This window comes from Trachemys scripta, chromosome 7 (genome assembly GCF_013100865.1).
Source record: "Trachemys scripta elegans isolate TJP31775 chromosome 7, CAS_Tse_1.0, whole genome shotgun sequence".
In the NCBI taxonomy this organism is placed as follows: domain Eukaryota; kingdom Metazoa; phylum Chordata; order Testudines; family Emydidae; genus Trachemys; species Trachemys scripta.
The window spans coordinates 85,307,660-85,326,057 of NC_048304.1; the positions used below are offsets into that span (position 1 = coordinate 85,307,660).

At 48.5% G+C, this 18,398-nt stretch overlaps 1 protein-coding gene across 1 annotated transcript in view; it reads right to left on the reverse strand.

Moving 5' to 3' along the window:
* The window catches only part of SGPL1 (sphingosine-1-phosphate lyase 1), a 53,805-nt gene extending 38,452 nt beyond the window's left edge, over window positions 1-15,353 (reverse strand). Inside the window, exon 1 of the mRNA XM_034775295.1 lies at window positions 15,220-15,353. Coding sequence (XP_034631186.1) covers window positions 15,220-15,222 — 3 coding nt within the window. The 5' untranslated portion in view covers window positions 15,223-15,353. The remainder of the gene's footprint in view (window positions 1-15,219) is intronic.
* Between the last annotated feature and the right edge of the window lie 3,045 nt (window positions 15,354-18,398).

The following is an 18,398-nucleotide window of genomic DNA, read 5'->3' on the forward strand; positions in this document are numbered from 1 at the left end:
TTAATGGAGAATGCTGGCACAAGAACAAATGGATATAAACTGGCCATGAATACATTCAGGCTGGAAATCAGAAGGTGGTTTCTAACCATCAGGGGAGAGAGATTCTTGAACAGCTTCCCAATAGAAATTGGGGGCAAACAACTTAATTCATTTTGAGAGAGAGGTGGACAAATTTATGAGTGAAACTGTATGACAGGGTTGTTTGTGATGGTAGGGGGCAGGGCTCAACAACTCTGGTCACTTTCAGTTTATGTTACTAAAACTCATGCTTCAAGTTTCCAGCTGGCCACCAGCAGGGGTCAGGAGGGATTTTTCCTGCCTCCACCAATGGATTCTCAGAGGGATGTTTTTGTTTTTTTAAATCTCTTTCCTCTGAAGCATCAGAAGATTGCCAAAGCTGGAGACGGAACATTCAGGGGGTGGGCCAGAGCTCTGAGGTGACAATGAGCATTTCCTCAGGTGCTTGGCTGGCTGGTTCCTGCTCACATGCTCAGAGTCTAACTGATCACCCTAGGTGGGGTTGGGAAGGAATTTTCCCCCAGATCAAATTGACAGTGACCTTGGGAAATATTTCACCTTCCTCTGCAGCATGTTGGTGCAGGTATCTTGCCAGAATTACCTGGGTATATCTCATACTCGTTTCACTGCCATTGTGCGAGACACAGGCCCTGGTGCTCCTCGGTCTCTCCTGTTCTCTGCCTGTGGTACATAATAGTCTAGTCTCCTGTGGGCTGTAATACATTGGTCTTGATTGTTGGGTTTAGTGCAGGGGTGGACAAACTACGGCCCGCAGGCCGTGTCCGGCCCGTCAGAACTTTTAATCTGGCCCTCGAGCTCCTGCCGGGAACTGGAGTTGGGTGCTTTCTGCATGGCTCCCGAAAACAGTGGGATGTCCCCCCTCCAGTTCCTATGTGTAGGGGCAGCCAGGGGGCTGTGCATGCTGCCCCCTGCAGCTCCCATTGGCCGGGAACCGTGGCCCTGGAGCTGTGGGGCACTGCCTGCAGATGGAGCAGCGCGCAGAGCCGCCTGGCCGGGCCTACGCATAGGAGTCGGAGGGGACATACCGCTACTTCCGGGAACTGCTGGAGGTAAGCACCACCCGGAGTCTGCACCCCTGGGCCCCCACCTGCACCCTAACCCCCTGCCCCAGGCCTAATCCCCCTCTCACCCTCCAAACCCCTAGGTCCCAGCCTGGAGCACCCTTCTGCACCCCAAATTCCTCATCCCCCAACCCCACTCCAGAGCCTGCTCCCCCAGCTGGAGCTCTCACCCTCCCTCCACACCCTAACCCCCAATTTTGTGAGCATGCATGGCCTGCCATACAATTCCTATACCCAGATGTGGTCCTCAGCCAAAAAATTTGCCCACCTCTGGTTTAGTGTGTGGGTGCTGGGTGTATTGGGGCCTGTGATATATAGAGGAGGTCAGCCTAGGTGATCTGGTGGTCTCTTCTGATCTTAGATTTTATGACCAACACTTATTCAGTTACGTGAATGTTAAATTTATTCCCAAAACTACTATACTGAAATGAATATAAAAAGCTATCATTTAGAAAGAAAAACTTCTTTGCCAGATTACCTTTAGTCTAGCATAGAATTTAAGGTACAGAAACTGAAAGAACCCCCATATGTACCAACCGTTCCAGCAAATCAGGATGACTGGCTATGCAAAGGCCTATTATAGATCAAGCACAAAAATATATTGAGGAATAAACAGAGCAGTAACTAAGAATAAAACAGAAGAATTCTAAGTTCCACTTTACAAAGGAAAAACAAAACCATTAAAAGCGAGACAGGGGCCCACTTTAAGCACGTCCTAAAGAATGTGTAATTATATGAAGTGCCCAAGGGAACCCAAGAGCAAGACAAAAATAAGTAAAGGCTTAGATTTCACATGCAAAACCAAAGATTTTGATCAAGAAGTCAAACCCCAGAAACCTGTCAGCCCTTACAGTTGTCCCCACTAGAAAGCTGACAAGAGACTAAATACTGACCGCCTTAGGCCTGGTCTACACTACGGGTTTAGGTCGACTTTAGCAGCGTTAAACCGAATTAAGCCTGGACACGTCCACACAACGAGGCCCTTTCTTTCGACTTAAAGGGCCCTTTAAACCGGTTTCTTTACACCACCTCCGACGAGGGGATTAGCGATAAAACCGGCCTTTGCGGGTCGGAATTGGGGTAGTGTGGACGGAATTCGATGTTATTGGCCTCCGGGAGCTATCCCACAGTGCTTCATTGTGACCGCTCTGGACAGCGCTCTCAACTCAGATGCACTGACCAGGTAGACAGGAAAAGACCCGCGAAGGTTTGAATTTCATTTCCTGTTTGCCCAGCGTGGAGAGCACAGGTGACCACGCAGAGCTCATCAGCACAGGTAACCGTCATGGAGTCCTCCCAGGATCGCAAAAGAGCTCCAGCATGGACCGAACGGGAGGTACGAGATCTGCTCGCCATATGGGGAGATGAAGCAGTGATAGCTGAACTCCGTAGCAGTAAAAGAAATGGAAAAGTATTAGAAAAGATCTCCAAGGCCATGAAGGACCGAGGCCATAACAGGGACACACAGCAGTGCCGCGTGAAAATTAAGGAGCTAAGGCAAGCCTACCACAAAGCCAGAGAAGCAAACGGAAGGTCCGGGGCAGAGCCGCAAACTTGCCGCTACTACGCGGAGCTGCATGCGATCCTAGGGGGTGCAGCCACCACTACCCCAACCGTGTGCTATGACTCTCTCACTGGAGAAACACACAGGGAAGACGGTTCGGGGAACGAGGAAGATGACGATGGAGGTACTGTAGGTAGCTCACAGCAGCAAGGAAGCGGAGAAACCGGTTTCCCCAACAGCCAGGATCTGTTTGTTACCCTGGACCTGGAACCAGTAACCTCCGAACTCACCCAAGACCCTCAGGGCACACAGGAGACCTCTGGTGAGTGTACCTTTGTAAATATTTGTAAACATTACACATGGTTTAAAAGCAAGCGTGTTTAATGATTAATTTGCCCTGGCAATCGCGGCCAGTACATCTACTGGAAAAGTCTGTTAACGTGTATGGGGATGGAGCGGAAATCCTCCAGGGACATCTCCAGAAAGCTCTCCCTTATGTACTCCCAAAGCCTTTGCAAAACGTTTCTGGGGAGGGCTGCCTTATCCCGTCCGCCATGGTAGGACACTTTACCACGCCAGGCCAGTAGCACGTAGTCTGGAATCATTGCATAACAAAGCATGGCAGCGTATGGTCCCGGTGTTTGCTGGCATGCAGACAATATCCATTCCTTGTCTCTCTTTGTTATCCTCAGGAGAGTGATATCATTCACGGTCACCTGGTTGAAATGGGGTGATTTTATTAAGGGGACATTCAGAGGCGCCCGTTCCTGCTCTTCTGAACAGAAATGTTCCCCGCTGTTAACCATGCGGTGGAGGGGAGGGGTGAAGTGATCATCCCAGGGAATCGTGTGTGTGTGTGTGGGGGGGGGGTGGTTTACTTGTGTTTGTGCCGCATGTTAACCGGGAAACTGCAGCCCCCTCCTTTTACATTGAAACCCCATTTTAAATGGACAACCCAATTCATCCTTGAGATGGGAAATGCGCTGCTGTTTGCAACCTTTCCCGCATGTTAAGAAGGTTAAATAAGCCAAAACACTGTGGCCTACGATGGCTGCCTGCAAGCCGAAATATGCGACCTTGTAATGAAAGAGTGTACCCATTGTTCCCTAAAATGTGTCTTTTTTAACCACCTCTCCCTTCTCCTCCACCAGCTGCAAATGTTTCTCCTTCGCAGAGGCTCGTGAACATTAGAAAGAGAAAACGTAAGACGAGGGACGAGATGTTCACGGAGCTGCAGATGTCCTCCCACGCTGATAGAGCACAGCAGAATGCGTGGAGGCAGTCAATGTCGGAGATGAGAAAAGTCCAACATGAACGAGAGGAGAGGTGGCGGGCTGAAGACGATAGGTGGAGTCAGCTTGCAGACAGACGGCAAGAGGCAATGCTCCGTCTGCTGGAGCATCAAAGTGATATGCTCGAGCGTATGGTTGAGTTGCAGGAAAGGCAGCAGGAGCAGAGATCGCCGCTACAGCCCCTGTGTAACCAACAGCCCTCCTCCCCAAGTTCCATAGCCTCGTCACCCAGACGCCCAAGAACACGGTGGGGGGGCCTCCGTCCACCCAGTCACTCCACCCCAGATGATCGCCCAAGCATCAGAAGGCTGGGCTTCAATAAGAGTTAAAGTTTTAAAATGCAGTGTGTCCTTTTCCATCCCTCCTCCCCCACCCATCCCTGCTACCTTGGCAATTATCCCCCTACCTCTGTAAGGAACTAATAAAGAATGCATGAATGTGAAAAAACAATGACTTTATTGCCTCTGCAAGCGGGAGGGGAGGGGAGGGGAGGGTGGGGTGGGGTGGTTGGTTTACAGGGAAGTAGAGTGAACCGGGTCGGGGGGGGGGGGTTGGAGGGTTCATCAAGGAGAAACAAACAGAAGTTTCACACAGTAGCCTGGCCAGTCACAAAACTCGTTTTCAAAGCTTCTCTGATGCGCACCGCGCCCTGCTGTGCTCCTCTAACCGCCCTGGTGTCTGGCTGCGCGTAATCAGCGGCCAGGCGAGTTGCCTCAACCTCCCACCCCGCCATAAATGTCTCCCCCTTACTCTCACAGATATTGTGGAGCGCACAGCAAGCAGCAATAACAATGGGGATATTCTTTTCGCTGAGGTCTGAGCGAGTCAGTAAGCTGCGCCAGCGCGCTTTTAAACGTCCAAATGCACATTCCACCACCATTCGGCACTTGCTCAGCCTGTAGTTGAACAGGTCCTGACTCCTGTCCAGGCTGCCTGTGTATGGCTTCATGAGCCATGGCATTAAGGGGTAGGCTGGGTCCCCAAGGATCACGATAGGCATTTCAACATCCCCAATGGTCACTTTCTGGTCCGGGAAGAAAGTCCCTTCCTCCAGCTTTCGAAACAGAGCAGAGTTCCTGAAGACGCGAGCATCATGTACCTTTCCCGGCCATCCCACGTTGATGTTGGTGAAACGTCCCTTGTGATCCACCAGGGCTTGCAGCAGCATTGAAAAGTACCCCTTGCGGTTTATGTAGTCGGTGGCTTGGTGCTCCGGTGACAAGATAGGGATATGGGTTCCGTCTATGGCCCCGCCACAGTTTGGGAATCCCATTTCAGCAAAACCATCCACTATTGACTGCACGTTGCCCAGAGTCACTACCCTTGCTATCACCAGGTCTTTCATTGCCCTGGCAAATTGGATCACAGCAGCCCCCACAGTAGATTTGCCCACTCCAAATTGATTCCCGACTGACCGGTAGCTGTCTGGCGTTGCAAGCTTCCACAGGGCTATTGCCACTCGCTTCTCAACTGTGAGGGCTGCTCTCATCTTGGTATCCTGGCGTTTCAGGGCAGGGGAAAGCAAGTCACAAAGTTCCATGAAAGTGCCCTTACGCATGCGAAAGTTTCGCAGCCACTGGGAATCGTCCCATACCTGCAGCACGATGCGGTCCCACCAGTCTGTGCTTGTTTCCCGGGCCCAGAATCGGCGTTCCACGGTATCAACCTGCCCCAGTAACACCATGATTTCCACATTGCTGGGGCCTGTGCCTTGTGAGAGGTCTATGGCCATGTCAATTTCCTCATCACTCTCGTCGCCGCGCTGCAATCGCCTCCTCGCCTGGTCCGGGTTTCGCCTTGGCATGTTCTGGCTCTGCATGTACTCCAGGACAATGCGCGTGGTGTTCATAGTGCTCATAATTGCCGCGGTGATCTGAGCGGGCTCCATGATCCCAGTGCTAGCTATGGCGCCTGGTCAGAAAAAAGGCGCGAAAGTAGTATCTGATGGACCAGGAGAAGGAGGGCGGGAGGGAGGGAGGGCCGAGTGACGACATGGCGTACAGGTACAGGAACAGGGAGAAACACAAACAACTGTCACACAGAATGGTCCCCCCAAAGATTAAACTGGAAACCCTGGGCTTAGCAGGCCGTTGATTTCACGGAGGAAGGGGAAGCAAATGAACACAGAACAAATCTATTTTTTACATCTTAAGGTGGCAGCCGACGCTGCAGCATGAGTGACAGCCATACCAGTATGACGATGACGGATACCAATCATAATATGCCATCATCTGCCAAAAGGCAAGGGGCTGCTGCTGTGTAGCAATGCAGCCCCACGTCTGCCAGCCCCACGTCCGCCAGCACCCAGCATCGCCCTCGGCCTCTTCTGGGTGCTTAGCAGACAATATTGGGCAATTGGCAGAAAATAGTATATTATGACTGGTAACCGTCATCATCGAAACAGTAGCATGTCTGCCCAGGTGGCCATGATTGACAGCCATACCAGTACGACGACGACGGGTACCAGTCATAATATACCATCGCCTGCAAGGGGCTGGTGCAATGCAGCACTACGGCTGCCAGCCCCACGGCTATCACTCATGCTACACCGTCTACCGCCAAAAGGCAGTTAGCAGCTGCTGCTGTGTAGCAATGCAGTCCCACGTCTGCCGGCACCCAGAGGACATATGGTGACGGTGAGCTCAGCTGAGCTGAGCGGGCTCCATGCTTGCCGTGGTATGTTGTCTGCACAGGTAACCCAGGTAAAAAGGCGCGAATCTATTGTCTGCCGTTGCTGTGACGAGGGGGGAGGGGCCTGACGACATGTACCCAGAACCGCCCGCGACACTGTTTTGCATCATCCGGGCATTGGGATCTCAACCCAGAATTCAAAGAAAAGGCGCGAACCGCTTCTCGGCTCGAGCTGTGGCGCAAACGTAGTATCTGACGGCCTAGGGGAAGGAGGGAGGGGGGCCGAGTGACGACATGGCGTACAGGCACAGGGAATTAAAATAAAGAACGGTGGCTGTGCATCAGGGAGAGACACAAACAACTGTCACAGACTGGTCCCCCCCAAAGATTAAACTGAAAACCCTGTTGACGGAGGGAGGGGGAAGCAAATGAATACAGAGAAAATCTATTTTTTACATCTTAAGACGACGGTGCAGCGTGACTGATAGCCCTCGGCATCTTTCTGGGTGCTTGGCAGCAAATACTGGGCGGTGTATGACGATGGTCTTCAGGCCTATTGCACGAGCTGCTGCTCAGGGAAGACTCTGCTAACGTGCGATGACCCGACTTGTAATAGGCCGGCTAACAGTCATAATACACCATTTACTGCCAAAAGACAAGCCCCACGGCTGCCAGCACCCAGATCGCCGATGAAGGCTACCAGTCTACTGCACCGTCTACCGCCAAAAGGCAGTTAGCAGCTGCTGCTGTGTAGCAATGCAGTCCCACGTCTGCCGGCACCCAGAGGACATATGGTGATCTCAGCTGTGCTGAGCGGGCTCCATGTTGTCTGCACAGGTAACCCAGGTAACCCAGATAAAAAGGCGCGAATCTATTGTCTGCCGTTGCTGTGACGGGGGAGGGAGGGGCCTGACGACATGTACCCAGAACCGCCCGCGACACTGTTTTGCATCATCCGGGCATTGGGATCTCAACCCAGAATTCCAAGGGGCGGCAGAGACTGCGGGAACTGTGGGATAGCTGTGGGATAGCTACCCATAGTGCAATGCTCCGGAAGTCGACGCTAGCCTCGTACTGTGGACGAGGTCTGCCGACTAGAGCACCTAGAGCATTTTATTGTGTGGACATACACAATCGGCTGTATACAACCGATTTCAATAAAACCGGCTTCTATAAATTCGAACTAATTTCGTAGTGTAGACATACCCCTGGATAAACCAGAATTACACTCCAATTCCAAAGTGACAGCATTTACTCTGAATTATCGGCAAATTGCTATGTATGCTAATTTGCTAAAATAAAACTGCATTTACAAAAACATACATTTCTCAGAGGTAAAGTTTTCAAGAGCACCTAAAGGACAGAGCCCAAATTACTTATGAAAATGGGACTCAGCTTCATGTTGATAGGCAATGATTTTCTAGGTGGCACATCCTCTCTCAACAGACTTGGTAACTTTTAAAAACTCCTAATTCACTTTTGAAAAAGGGACATAGGAGCCAAAGTCACTTAGGCAGTTCTGAAAATTTTACCCCCACTCTCTTAAGAAAAAAATTGATGGGTTTCCAGGTGGCAGCTCTTACCAACAGGAGGCTAATTTTCTGGACTGATTTAAGGGCTATTGACTTTGCTCTTCTGTGAACTGGGAGAATGGGTTTACTTTGGGAATCTAGAGGTAGAGACCTGAAAACTCTCCTGATACAGAACACCAGTGTGTTCAGTTTTGGTTTTCTATGACATATCTGTAGAAATCCATTGACTGATTTGGTTTACACTTTGCCTGTTGTGGATCATAATGTACTTTCTCATGCCTCTCTAGAGCATAAAACTCTCTACCATTTATGCAGCACCATGCAAAGGTATCAGCAGCATTAGATACTGAAATCTAGTAGTAGACAATTGTAAAGCAGATTAGACCATTGTAATTGTGCTTTTTTGATGAATTCTAGCACAAGGCCTGGCACAGTTAGCCAATATAGTAGAACCTCAAAGTTACGAACACCTCAGGAATGGAAGTTGTTTGTAACTCTGAACAAAACATGATAGTTCTTTCAAAAATTTACAACTGAATGTTGATGTAATACAGCTTTGAAACTATACTATGCAGAAAAATGCTGCTTTCCCTTGATTTTTTCAGTAGTTTACGTTTAACAAAGAACCGTATTTACTTGGGGGGGGGGGGCGGTCTCTGCTGCTGCCTGATTGTGTACTTCCGGTTCTAAATGAGGTGTGCGGTTGACTAGTCAGTTTGTAACTGTGGTGTTCATAACCCTGAGGCACTACTGTACAGTTACGCAAAACCATTAATATAATCACTAATTGAATGAAACTATTACACATTAAGGATCCACCTTCTCTGTGACAATCACAACATAGAAACCTTCCCTTCTAAATACCGATACTGTCATAATAACAAGAGGTTTTGCAATATACCTCAATGAAGGTGTCATATGCCCTTACTGACATTTTGCATACATGGATCATTCTTGGTCAGCTTGAAGGGACACAGTCTCAAAATGCAAAACTTCCAATTATATTTGCAGGCACAATTTATGAAATAAGAATTTCATTGCTCTTTCACAAACAAACAACAAAAAAACAAGACACTAAAAAAACCTCATGCCAGCTGCCAACAGGCCAGGCCATATGCTGTTCTCAAAAAAACACCCAATTTTTGAGAAGCCTCAATTTCAGTTTCTCTACTCCACAGACTTCATTATAAAACTGAAGAAAGTATAAAAGTGTTGCTTATAGTTCTTTGAGAGAGCCCATTTGAAAGGAAGACCATGAGAGCATTTAGTCTATAGAAAGAGCATCCGGGCCATTAAATACCCTTAAAAAAAAATTTGCCAGTTTTGTTCAAGAGTTTCTTTAATCTCTTAGGAGAAGGGGAAAGAATTAAAATAATGTGAGTATGCTATTATTTACAAAGAGATGGGGAAACACATAAGAATTCAGAGAGATTATGTTGTATACGTTTTTTAATTAAGTTTCCTAAATTAGTCTTACTTCTAAAATGGGCTCTGCAGTATGAGGAAGAGGGAGATGTCTATGCTGATTTCATTAGGTTCTGCAGAACTTCAACAATTTAAAAGATTTTTTTAAGGAACAAAATAATCCTGTGAGAATCACTGCTTTCACCCTGTAATGGCAGAAATAACCAAGGCATTGTACACAGAGCTGTCAACAAAATGTATGTTGATCAAAAAGTGCCATAATTACATCACTATTGCATGTTCACACTATGCTCCCTTGGTGGGCAGAGTGCATCCACAGTTGGTGCTCTAGGATCGGCAATGAGAGCAGTGCTCTGTGGGTAGCTATCCCACTGTGCTACTCGCCATCCTCTGCAGCTAGGACTTGTGGGAAGGTGGAGTGAAACACAGCGCATCATGGGTGTGGGCTCAACATCCCATGATGCATTATTTTCTGTCCCCACATTCCATGGATTTCCAACTGCTTTTCACAGCATTTTTCCAACAGCCCCTGTTTACTGTGCACCCGTCATCTCTGTGCAAAAGGATGGATTCCGCACTGCTCTCTACTGTTGTGGTAACTGTTAACACATCGCGCATGGTCATGCACTATATCGTGAGCTCCCAATATGAATATGAATCAGAGTTGCCTGACTGTTGTGTGCCATGGAAAGAAACAACACCAGATTACTTTTGGCATTCATGGAGCACCTGCACATGGTGAACCATTGCTTTTGGGCTCGGGAAACAAGCATAGAGTGGTGGGATTGCGTCATTATGCAGGTCTGGGATGACGAGCAGAGACTACAGAAATTTCCCATGTGGGAAGCCACCTCCCTGGAACGGTGTGCGGAGCTCGCCCCAGCCCTGCGGTGCAACGACACCAAAATGAAAGCAGCCCTCTAGGTGGAGAAGCACATGGCGATTGCAGCATAGAAGCTAGGAACTCCAGATTGCTACCGGTCAGTTGCAAATCAGTTTGAAGTTGGAAAGTCGAGTGTTGGGGCTTTGTTAACACAAGCGTGCAAGGCCATTAATTGCATCCTGCTACAAAGGACCGTGACTCTCAGCAATGTGCGTGAAATAGTGGATGACTTTGCAGAAATGGGATTCCCTAACCACAGCGGGGCGATAGATGGAATGCATATTCCAATTCTGGCTCTGGACCGTCTTGCGATTGAGTACATCAATGGAAAGGGTACTTCTCCAGGGTATTGCGGGTGCTTGTTGATCACCAGGGGTGTTTCACTGGGGTGGTCCAAGGTGGTGTATGATACACACATTTTCAGGAACACAGGCCTGTACAGAAAATCTAAGCATGGACTTTCTTTCCAAATCAGAAGAGTCCAGTGAGGGATGTTGAAATGCCCAGAGTGATCCCGGGAGACCCAGCATACCCCTTCCTCCCATGGCTCATGAAGCCTTACACAGGAAACCTGGACAGCAGCAAGGAGCACTTCAACAATAGGCTGAGTAGGTGCAGAATGACCATGGAATGTGCGTTTGGCAGATTAAAAGCGCGCTGGCAGTGCCTTTACAGCAGGTTAGATCTAAATGACGAAAACATTCCCATGGTCACAGTAGCCTGCTGCTCGCTCCATAATCTTTTGAGGCTAAAGGTGAAAATTTGCCCCAGAAGTGGAATGCTGAGGCAGGTCCCCTGGCTGCTGATTTTGAGCAGCCTATACAGTGGCTATTAGAGGGGTGCAACGAGGGGGTGGAGGGCAATTCAAATCAGGGAGGCTTTGAGGCAACATTTCGATAATGAGCACCAGTAATGTGACAGAACTCTTCCATGCTTCATTAATTTCATTTATCTTATTTTGCCAAAAACTTGTGATGATTCCTGAGTGGGATTTGTATAAGCAATTGATTAAACTGCATGTATGTTTTACTACCAGCAGCAATCACTATGTGTAGTACACAAATAAAGATTGGTTATCTTTCAGAGAGTTTGTTTTTATTAAACACCAATTAACACACACAAAAGCTTTGGTGGGAAGAGAGGCAACAGTGCAGGGCACTGGAGGCTCTCTTAGCTGTGCATAAGTCCCACTATCATTTTGGAAGCTGTCTGAAGGAATGGAGTGAACTGGATACCGAAATGTTCTGGAAAGTTGCAAGGAATGTGAGAGAGAAGCTTGGGGAGGGAATGGAAAACAATTCTGTATCGCCTGCTGGGAGGGAGGGGAGCAGTGGCAAGCATGCATCTGTTCTGACTGTAGCGTGATTATGGACTTCAACATCTCTGTTTGTTCCTCCACCACTTTTATTATCTGCTCATGGGCATTTAGAATGAGAGCCTCGCTGTCCTTTCTGTCCCGCCTTTTCAAGAGCAAGTTAAGACAAGGTACTCTCAATGCACTCTCAGAAAAAGAGACTAAGATCAAAACAGACTTTGATCATGCAGTGTGGCTTCTAGAACACAAGGCCAGTCTAGATCATCACACCCTGGCCATATTGTGAAGTGTTTATGTAGTTCAAAAAAAAAGTTAGCAGGACAGTTAAATGCTGTTCTGCTATTAGAATGCAAGTTCTGTGGAAGCGAGTCCACGTATTACAAGTTTGAAGAGAGTCAGATGTATGCCCCATCTGTAAGTAATATGCTACACCTAGCAATTTTTCAAGAGATCCTGATTCAAAAGCAGCCTAACCAGTGAAGTTACTTGCTCCATAGCTTTTGGCAAAAGAAAAAATAGGTTCTGTTTCTGTCAAGTGACCTCTTGCACATGCCAGACTTGTGTCAGCCCTCACTATTGCAAAGTTTCCTCAATATAATGTGGTATTGCTCATATCCTATAAATGGATATATAGGCAACACCAGACATTACTTCACTGAAATTCTAACAGTAAACACAAACCACAAGTCACATTCCTCTGCTATGTAGATCCGACCACCAGATCACAAGACGAGGAGAGAGACAGAGAAGAGAATGAACAAGTAGGATCATATCAGCCACCATAACATCTTTTGTTCCAACAAAAGATGTTCCACATTCTGTAATACTCTATATTTGATCTTGAAAGGGCCCGTGGCTAAAAAATAAGAGCATGGTAACCTGATTTAAGATGACCTTTAAATGCATACCCAGGACACTGCTATTGCAAAATACTCTGGTATACATACGGTACAATCAGAACACTAGTACTGAGGGAACAGCTACTGTGTAATGCATTTTTGACAGCTGATTGAATTTTCAAGCACACATAAATGACATGTACTTCTAAATCATTTAGGTGTTTGAAAATCCCACATTGTCTCTCAGTCCCTTTTCCACAATCCTTCAACCTTCGCTAAAAGGTAAGTAGTTTGCATAGCAAGTGCCTTTGCATGCATAGACACATACATCTGAGCTCTTTGCTTTCTGCATATAGTTCCCCATCCCCAATCTACCCAAGGGAATCACTGTACTAAACTCGGCAGAGCATTTTCACTCTCTCAGAAACACTCTTCCTAGAACATTGTAAAACTCACATTTAAGGATGCTGCCCAGCGTAACTGAGGGGAGGTAAAACCAGCCATCCCACTCTTAATGTCAAACAAGTCTGCCAATCACTATATTTATCCTATATACAGAAAAGGAAATCAGAGTCATATAAGAGAGTATGGTCATGGCTACACTGGAAACTTCAAAGCGCTGTCGCGGGAATGCTCCCGCAGCAGCACTCTGAGGTGCAAGTGTGTGGTCACGCGTGAGCGCTGGGAGAGCACTCCTGGTAATCCACTTCCACAAGGGGCTTAGTTCCCAGCGCCAGTAGCCTGTTTACACTAGCGCTTTAAAGCGCTCAGACTTGCTGCGCTCAAGGGGGTGATTTTTCAAACCCGAGCCAGCAAGTTAGAGCGCTATACAATTTAAGTGTAGAGAAGCCCTATGTGAAAATAAGTTGAACTACAACAGAGTAACATTCAAGAAGTAATAGCTGTCTTTGGAAAGATGGGATTTTGAGCTTTAGGACACAGTTCCTGGCAATCAGGTTTATAAACAACCTACATGCTTGTTCTTCAGCCCCAATCCCCAAATTCTAGCCCTGCTTTTAATCTCCTCTGGATATCATCTTAGCTGATCCTCCCCAGGCCACCACACAAAAACCCTTTTGTTTATTGCTATAGAAAAAGTTCATTTTTATAGCAGCAGAACACAGCCCCAAGAGAGCAGTCAGATTGAGAGAGCCTAATATAAAGGAACATTGCGAAATTACACGTTTTAAATAATTAACTACACAAAACACACAACAAGCCATAGAAATGAGCAATGCATGACATGGACAAATGACAGCTGTTTTGGGGATTAGTCCTACTTTGAGCAGGGGTTTGGACTAGATGACCTCCTGAGGTCCCTTCCAACGCTGATATTCTAGGACAGCTTACTATCCCACAACACTTAGTAAATAAAACTAGAATATGAAGAAGGTGCAGGTGTGTCTGAAATAAAGAGGAACCAATCTTCAAAGAGATCAGTTTCACTGATATATATATACTGGTGTGGGGGACAAAAGGGGAACAATGGATGAAAAAGATCAGTTCTCTCTGTGTTAATTGTCTAGATGGGCAAACAATTTTGGGGGAAAACGCTGTGGAAGCAAATCCCTTGGAGACAGAGGAAGATGGCAGGGGTCCCAGCCCAGTTAACTCTAACTCAGGATGTATTCTCTCTGACAGGTCCCCTTCCTTACTAAGCCCACCACTAGAAGTGCTTTGGAGGCAGTAGTTTCACAAAGCATGACTTAATTATTCACACATTTAACAAGCCCCAGAAGTTTCAATGACTTCCCATTCCTGGATCTAAGAACCTAAGAATGGCCATACTGGATCAGACCAAAGGTCCACGTAGCCCATTATCCTGTGACAGGTGCCCCACAGGGAATGATTAGAACAGATAATCATCAAGTGATCCATCGCATGTCCCATTCCCAGCTTCTGGCAAACAGAGGCTAGGAATACCATCCCTGCCCATCCTGGCTAATAGCCATATATGGACCATGAATTGATCTAGTTCTTTTCTGAACCCGGTTATAATCTTGGCCTTCACAACTTCCTCTGGCAAAGAGTTCCACAGGTTGACTGTGCCTTGTGTGAAATATACAAGAATGGTAGTTTGCAAATCCTCATCAGAACGTGAAATCACTCCGTAGCAATAGGACAGGACTGCCTTTGTCCAATATGTTTTACTCTTCTAAGGCCATAGCTACACACAAAGTTGCACTCGTTTAACAAGAGTTGTGAATTTATACTTATGCAACTTCACGGGTAGACATACTTATATTGGTTTAAACCCAGTTTATTTCAAGTGCAAGGTACACCAATACATCCGGTTTTAAAACAATGTAAGAGCGAGCATAGATACACAAAAACTCGCAGCGATTTCACTAAAGCCAGATTTCCACTAAACCAGTACAACTTCTATGTCTAGACAAGATCTCGGCTGGCACAACCTCACTGCATAACCTCTTAGTGTGACCGAGAAACTAAAGACGCCACCACCTTTCAGAAGCCAGGTTAACCCCACGGTCGCCACCAGCTCCCCCCGAGAGCCCCTCTCCCTGGGGCGCGGCACAGCGCTCCGCGGGGGTGTCACACCGCCGGGCCCGCAAGAGACACACGGGCACTTACGACAACCGGGCCGGGGCTGCCCCGCAACCCCCTCTAACGCCCAGGCCCCGGGCCGGCTCACAGCGATCCTCGCCGCCAGCTACCGGGGGAAAGGGCCGGTGCTCACCATCTTCGCCGCCTTCCCGGCTGCTCCGCGCAGGGGCCCTCGGAACGGGTCGGGATTCGCCTCCTCCCCGGGCCCGCCCCACACTCAGCCCACCCGGGCGCTGCGGTGCGGTGCGGTGCGGCTCGGCGGCTGGCCCCGGCTGAGATTGGGAGCAGCGCCACCGCCTGTGCCTGTGCTGCCGGCCCGGAAATGGCCCCATCGCCCGGCCCCGCTGCCTTAGCGCTCAGAGAAAATGGCCCCGCCCGCCCCCAGGGAGGCGGCCGCAGCGCCCCCTGCTGGAGCAGAATTGATCCGACGACACTCCGCCGCAGGGCATCCAATTGACCCCAGGCAGTCCTGCGGGGTTCCCCCCGTTAGCCCCTCGGCCCAAGGCAGGTCAGAACCTACCGCTCCTCAGCCTGGCATTGCTTGAAGGGATGGTGGGTTGGTGTCACCTCTCCCCTGCAACCAGCACCCCAGGCCGGGTTCTCCCTGCACAAGGGCTCCTCAGCTAGCACAGCAGGTCAGAGGCTACCCTTTCTTCCTGCAGCCAGTGCGGAGATGTGCAGGGGACTGGAGGCTAACGGGGGTTGCAGCTGGTTGGAAAAAAAAAAAAAAAAAGTTCAAGTTTTTAGATGACAAACTTAGCCGACTTTCCTCAGGGGTGCTCTGCTCCAGCAGCCGGCACAGCTCCTGGGGGCTACCGGCAGCTGGCCCAGTTTAAAACAGCCCACTTAGACTAATGCACTAAAGCAGTATCAGGAAGGGCACTGGCTTGGTATAGATACACAGGGAGCACAGGGGTTGCTTAAGGCCATTGTGCATACACCATGCCTGGCCTGTACCATGCTTCTCTGTCCAGCTCAGGAGAGGGCCCCATTATCTGCCTCCTCCCCACCCTTCTCAACACCTCTTTTCTGTCTCCCACATTCGTGTTAGTGTCAGTATTGATTCTTCTCTTTATCCAGCCTCTTGTACAATCCTGTCAATACTTTATTTTAACCTAAATCCACCCTTTCCCTATTAGCCTCATTGCTAAAGCTCTTGTTCTAGGTCTAGAGTCTCTCTCACAGCTTGATTAATGTGACCGCCTCTTTTCGAAGCTCCCTGCCTCTCACCTCTTGTTCCCTTAGTATGTCACTATAACAGTGCTGCTAACAATCCTACATGCTGGAGGTGTGAGCAGTCTACACCCAAATGAAAACAAACTAGCCCTCAGTTGTGTGCAATAGAATAGTCTGACAAAAATACCCTTACCTTCACCAGGGTTTTATGATGTGAGATAGCTATAGTACCCTCTTCAGACTTTATCCATCCTCTTTCAAATATTAGCCTAGTCACCCAGGCTTCCACAGTTTACTTCCTTCTTTTGTGCCCAGCTCTTGAGTCTGGTAGAATATGCATGTGCGCCACACTTTTTAGCCCTTTCCTGTCTGTTTCCACATCCCTGCAGAGCTAACAGGAAGATAGACGGTTGAGATGGGGCCAGGGCCAGCTCTAGGATTTTTGCCGTCCCAAGCAAAAACAATTTTGGCTGTCCCCCCCCCCCCCATTTTTTTCTTATCCCACCCCCGGCCCCGCCTCAACTCCGCCCCTTCCCCAAATCCCCAGCCCTGCCTCCTCCCCCCAGGCTCTCAAGCCTAGGAGTGAGGGAGGGAGAAGCAGCGCGTGCGCCGCGGCCACTCGGGGTCTCCCCCTCCCTCCCAGGCTCTCAAACCCGGGAGGGAGGGGGAGATCCCAAGTGGCCGCGGCATGCGAATCAGCTGTTTCGCACTCCGCGGCCACTCGGTATCTCCCCCGCCCTCCTGGGTTTGAGAGTCTGGGAGGGAGGGGGAGCAGCGGTGCACGAGCGGCAGCAGCGGAGGTGAGTTAGGGCGGCCGGGGCACATTTTTAGGGGCGGCATGGCCCGCGCCAGAATGCCGCCCCTAAAAAATGTGCCGCCCCAAGCACCAGCTTGTTTTGCTGGTGCCTAGAGCCGGCCCTGGATGGGGCTACCAATACTCAGACACTTGGGCCCTGAGCCTGCCATGAGCGCTGCACAAATGGACCCTGAACCCACATTAATCTGATAACAGGATGAGGACATTTGGGTGATATTTCAACACTTTAATTCTGGTCATGGATAGGCTTCAGAAGTACAGAAGGATTCCCCCCCCCCCCCAAAAAGGGGGGGGGGACACATTTAGGAGGGGGGTGGAATGATGAAGTTCTTATGTGACCTGAACTGATTTGTCTTTTCAGCCCTACTTTATTTTATTGCTGTTACTAAATCATTGAAAGGAAACTACACCACCAGACATGTTCCTTCACTTTCTAGTTAAATTCATGTAGCTGGGACTACTGTTAGGAGACAGTGGTATCCCAGCTGCAACAAGGTGCTGGATGGATTTAACTATCAAACTCTTGTCATGCACTTGCCCTATGATATCTGGGACACTTCCAGAGGGTCTCCAGGGTTTAGGCTCCTCACAACCACCTGCCCTTAAGGGGAGGAAGCCTTGTTTATACCAGTGGGGTGTCAGCTCCCCAACTTCACCGGCCACCGGCACCACAAGCACTCCTGAATAGGCCTAAGGAGGCCCTGCCATGTCTCTACAGGTTAACAATAAGCATACTCCAAACCCTGAGCATCTCCCTGGAATGTCCAGACACTATTCCACTGGACACTTACAGTATTTAAAGATCTACTGCTTCCAAAGACACAGCACACCCCAGCTTACAAATTCCAATTCAGATCACCATTGTACTTACCACACAGCACTTAGACATGTTTACAGTGAAATCAAAAATAGGTTTCTTTAACAAAGCATAGGGATTCAAAGTAAATGTATTGGAAACAAATGGTTAAATGTAAAATAAAATCATAATTAAGTCTAGGCTCAGAATGCATGTTAACAAGATACTCTCATGACTAATAAAGTTTTTCCTCACAAGCACTTTACAGCCAGGCTGGCTGTGACCCCGCTTTTATGAGACGCAACATGCTGTCATTTTGCCTCCTCGGTGAAGGATCCTGTGTTTCTTTGCATTCCCTGATACACCAGACCAGGGGTCGGCAACCTTTCAGAAGTGGTTGCCGAGTCTTCGTTTATTCACTCTAATTTAAGGTTTCACGTGCCAGTAATACATTTTAACATTTTTAGAAGGTCTCTTTCTATAAGTCTATAATATATAACTAAACTATTGTTGTATGTAAAGT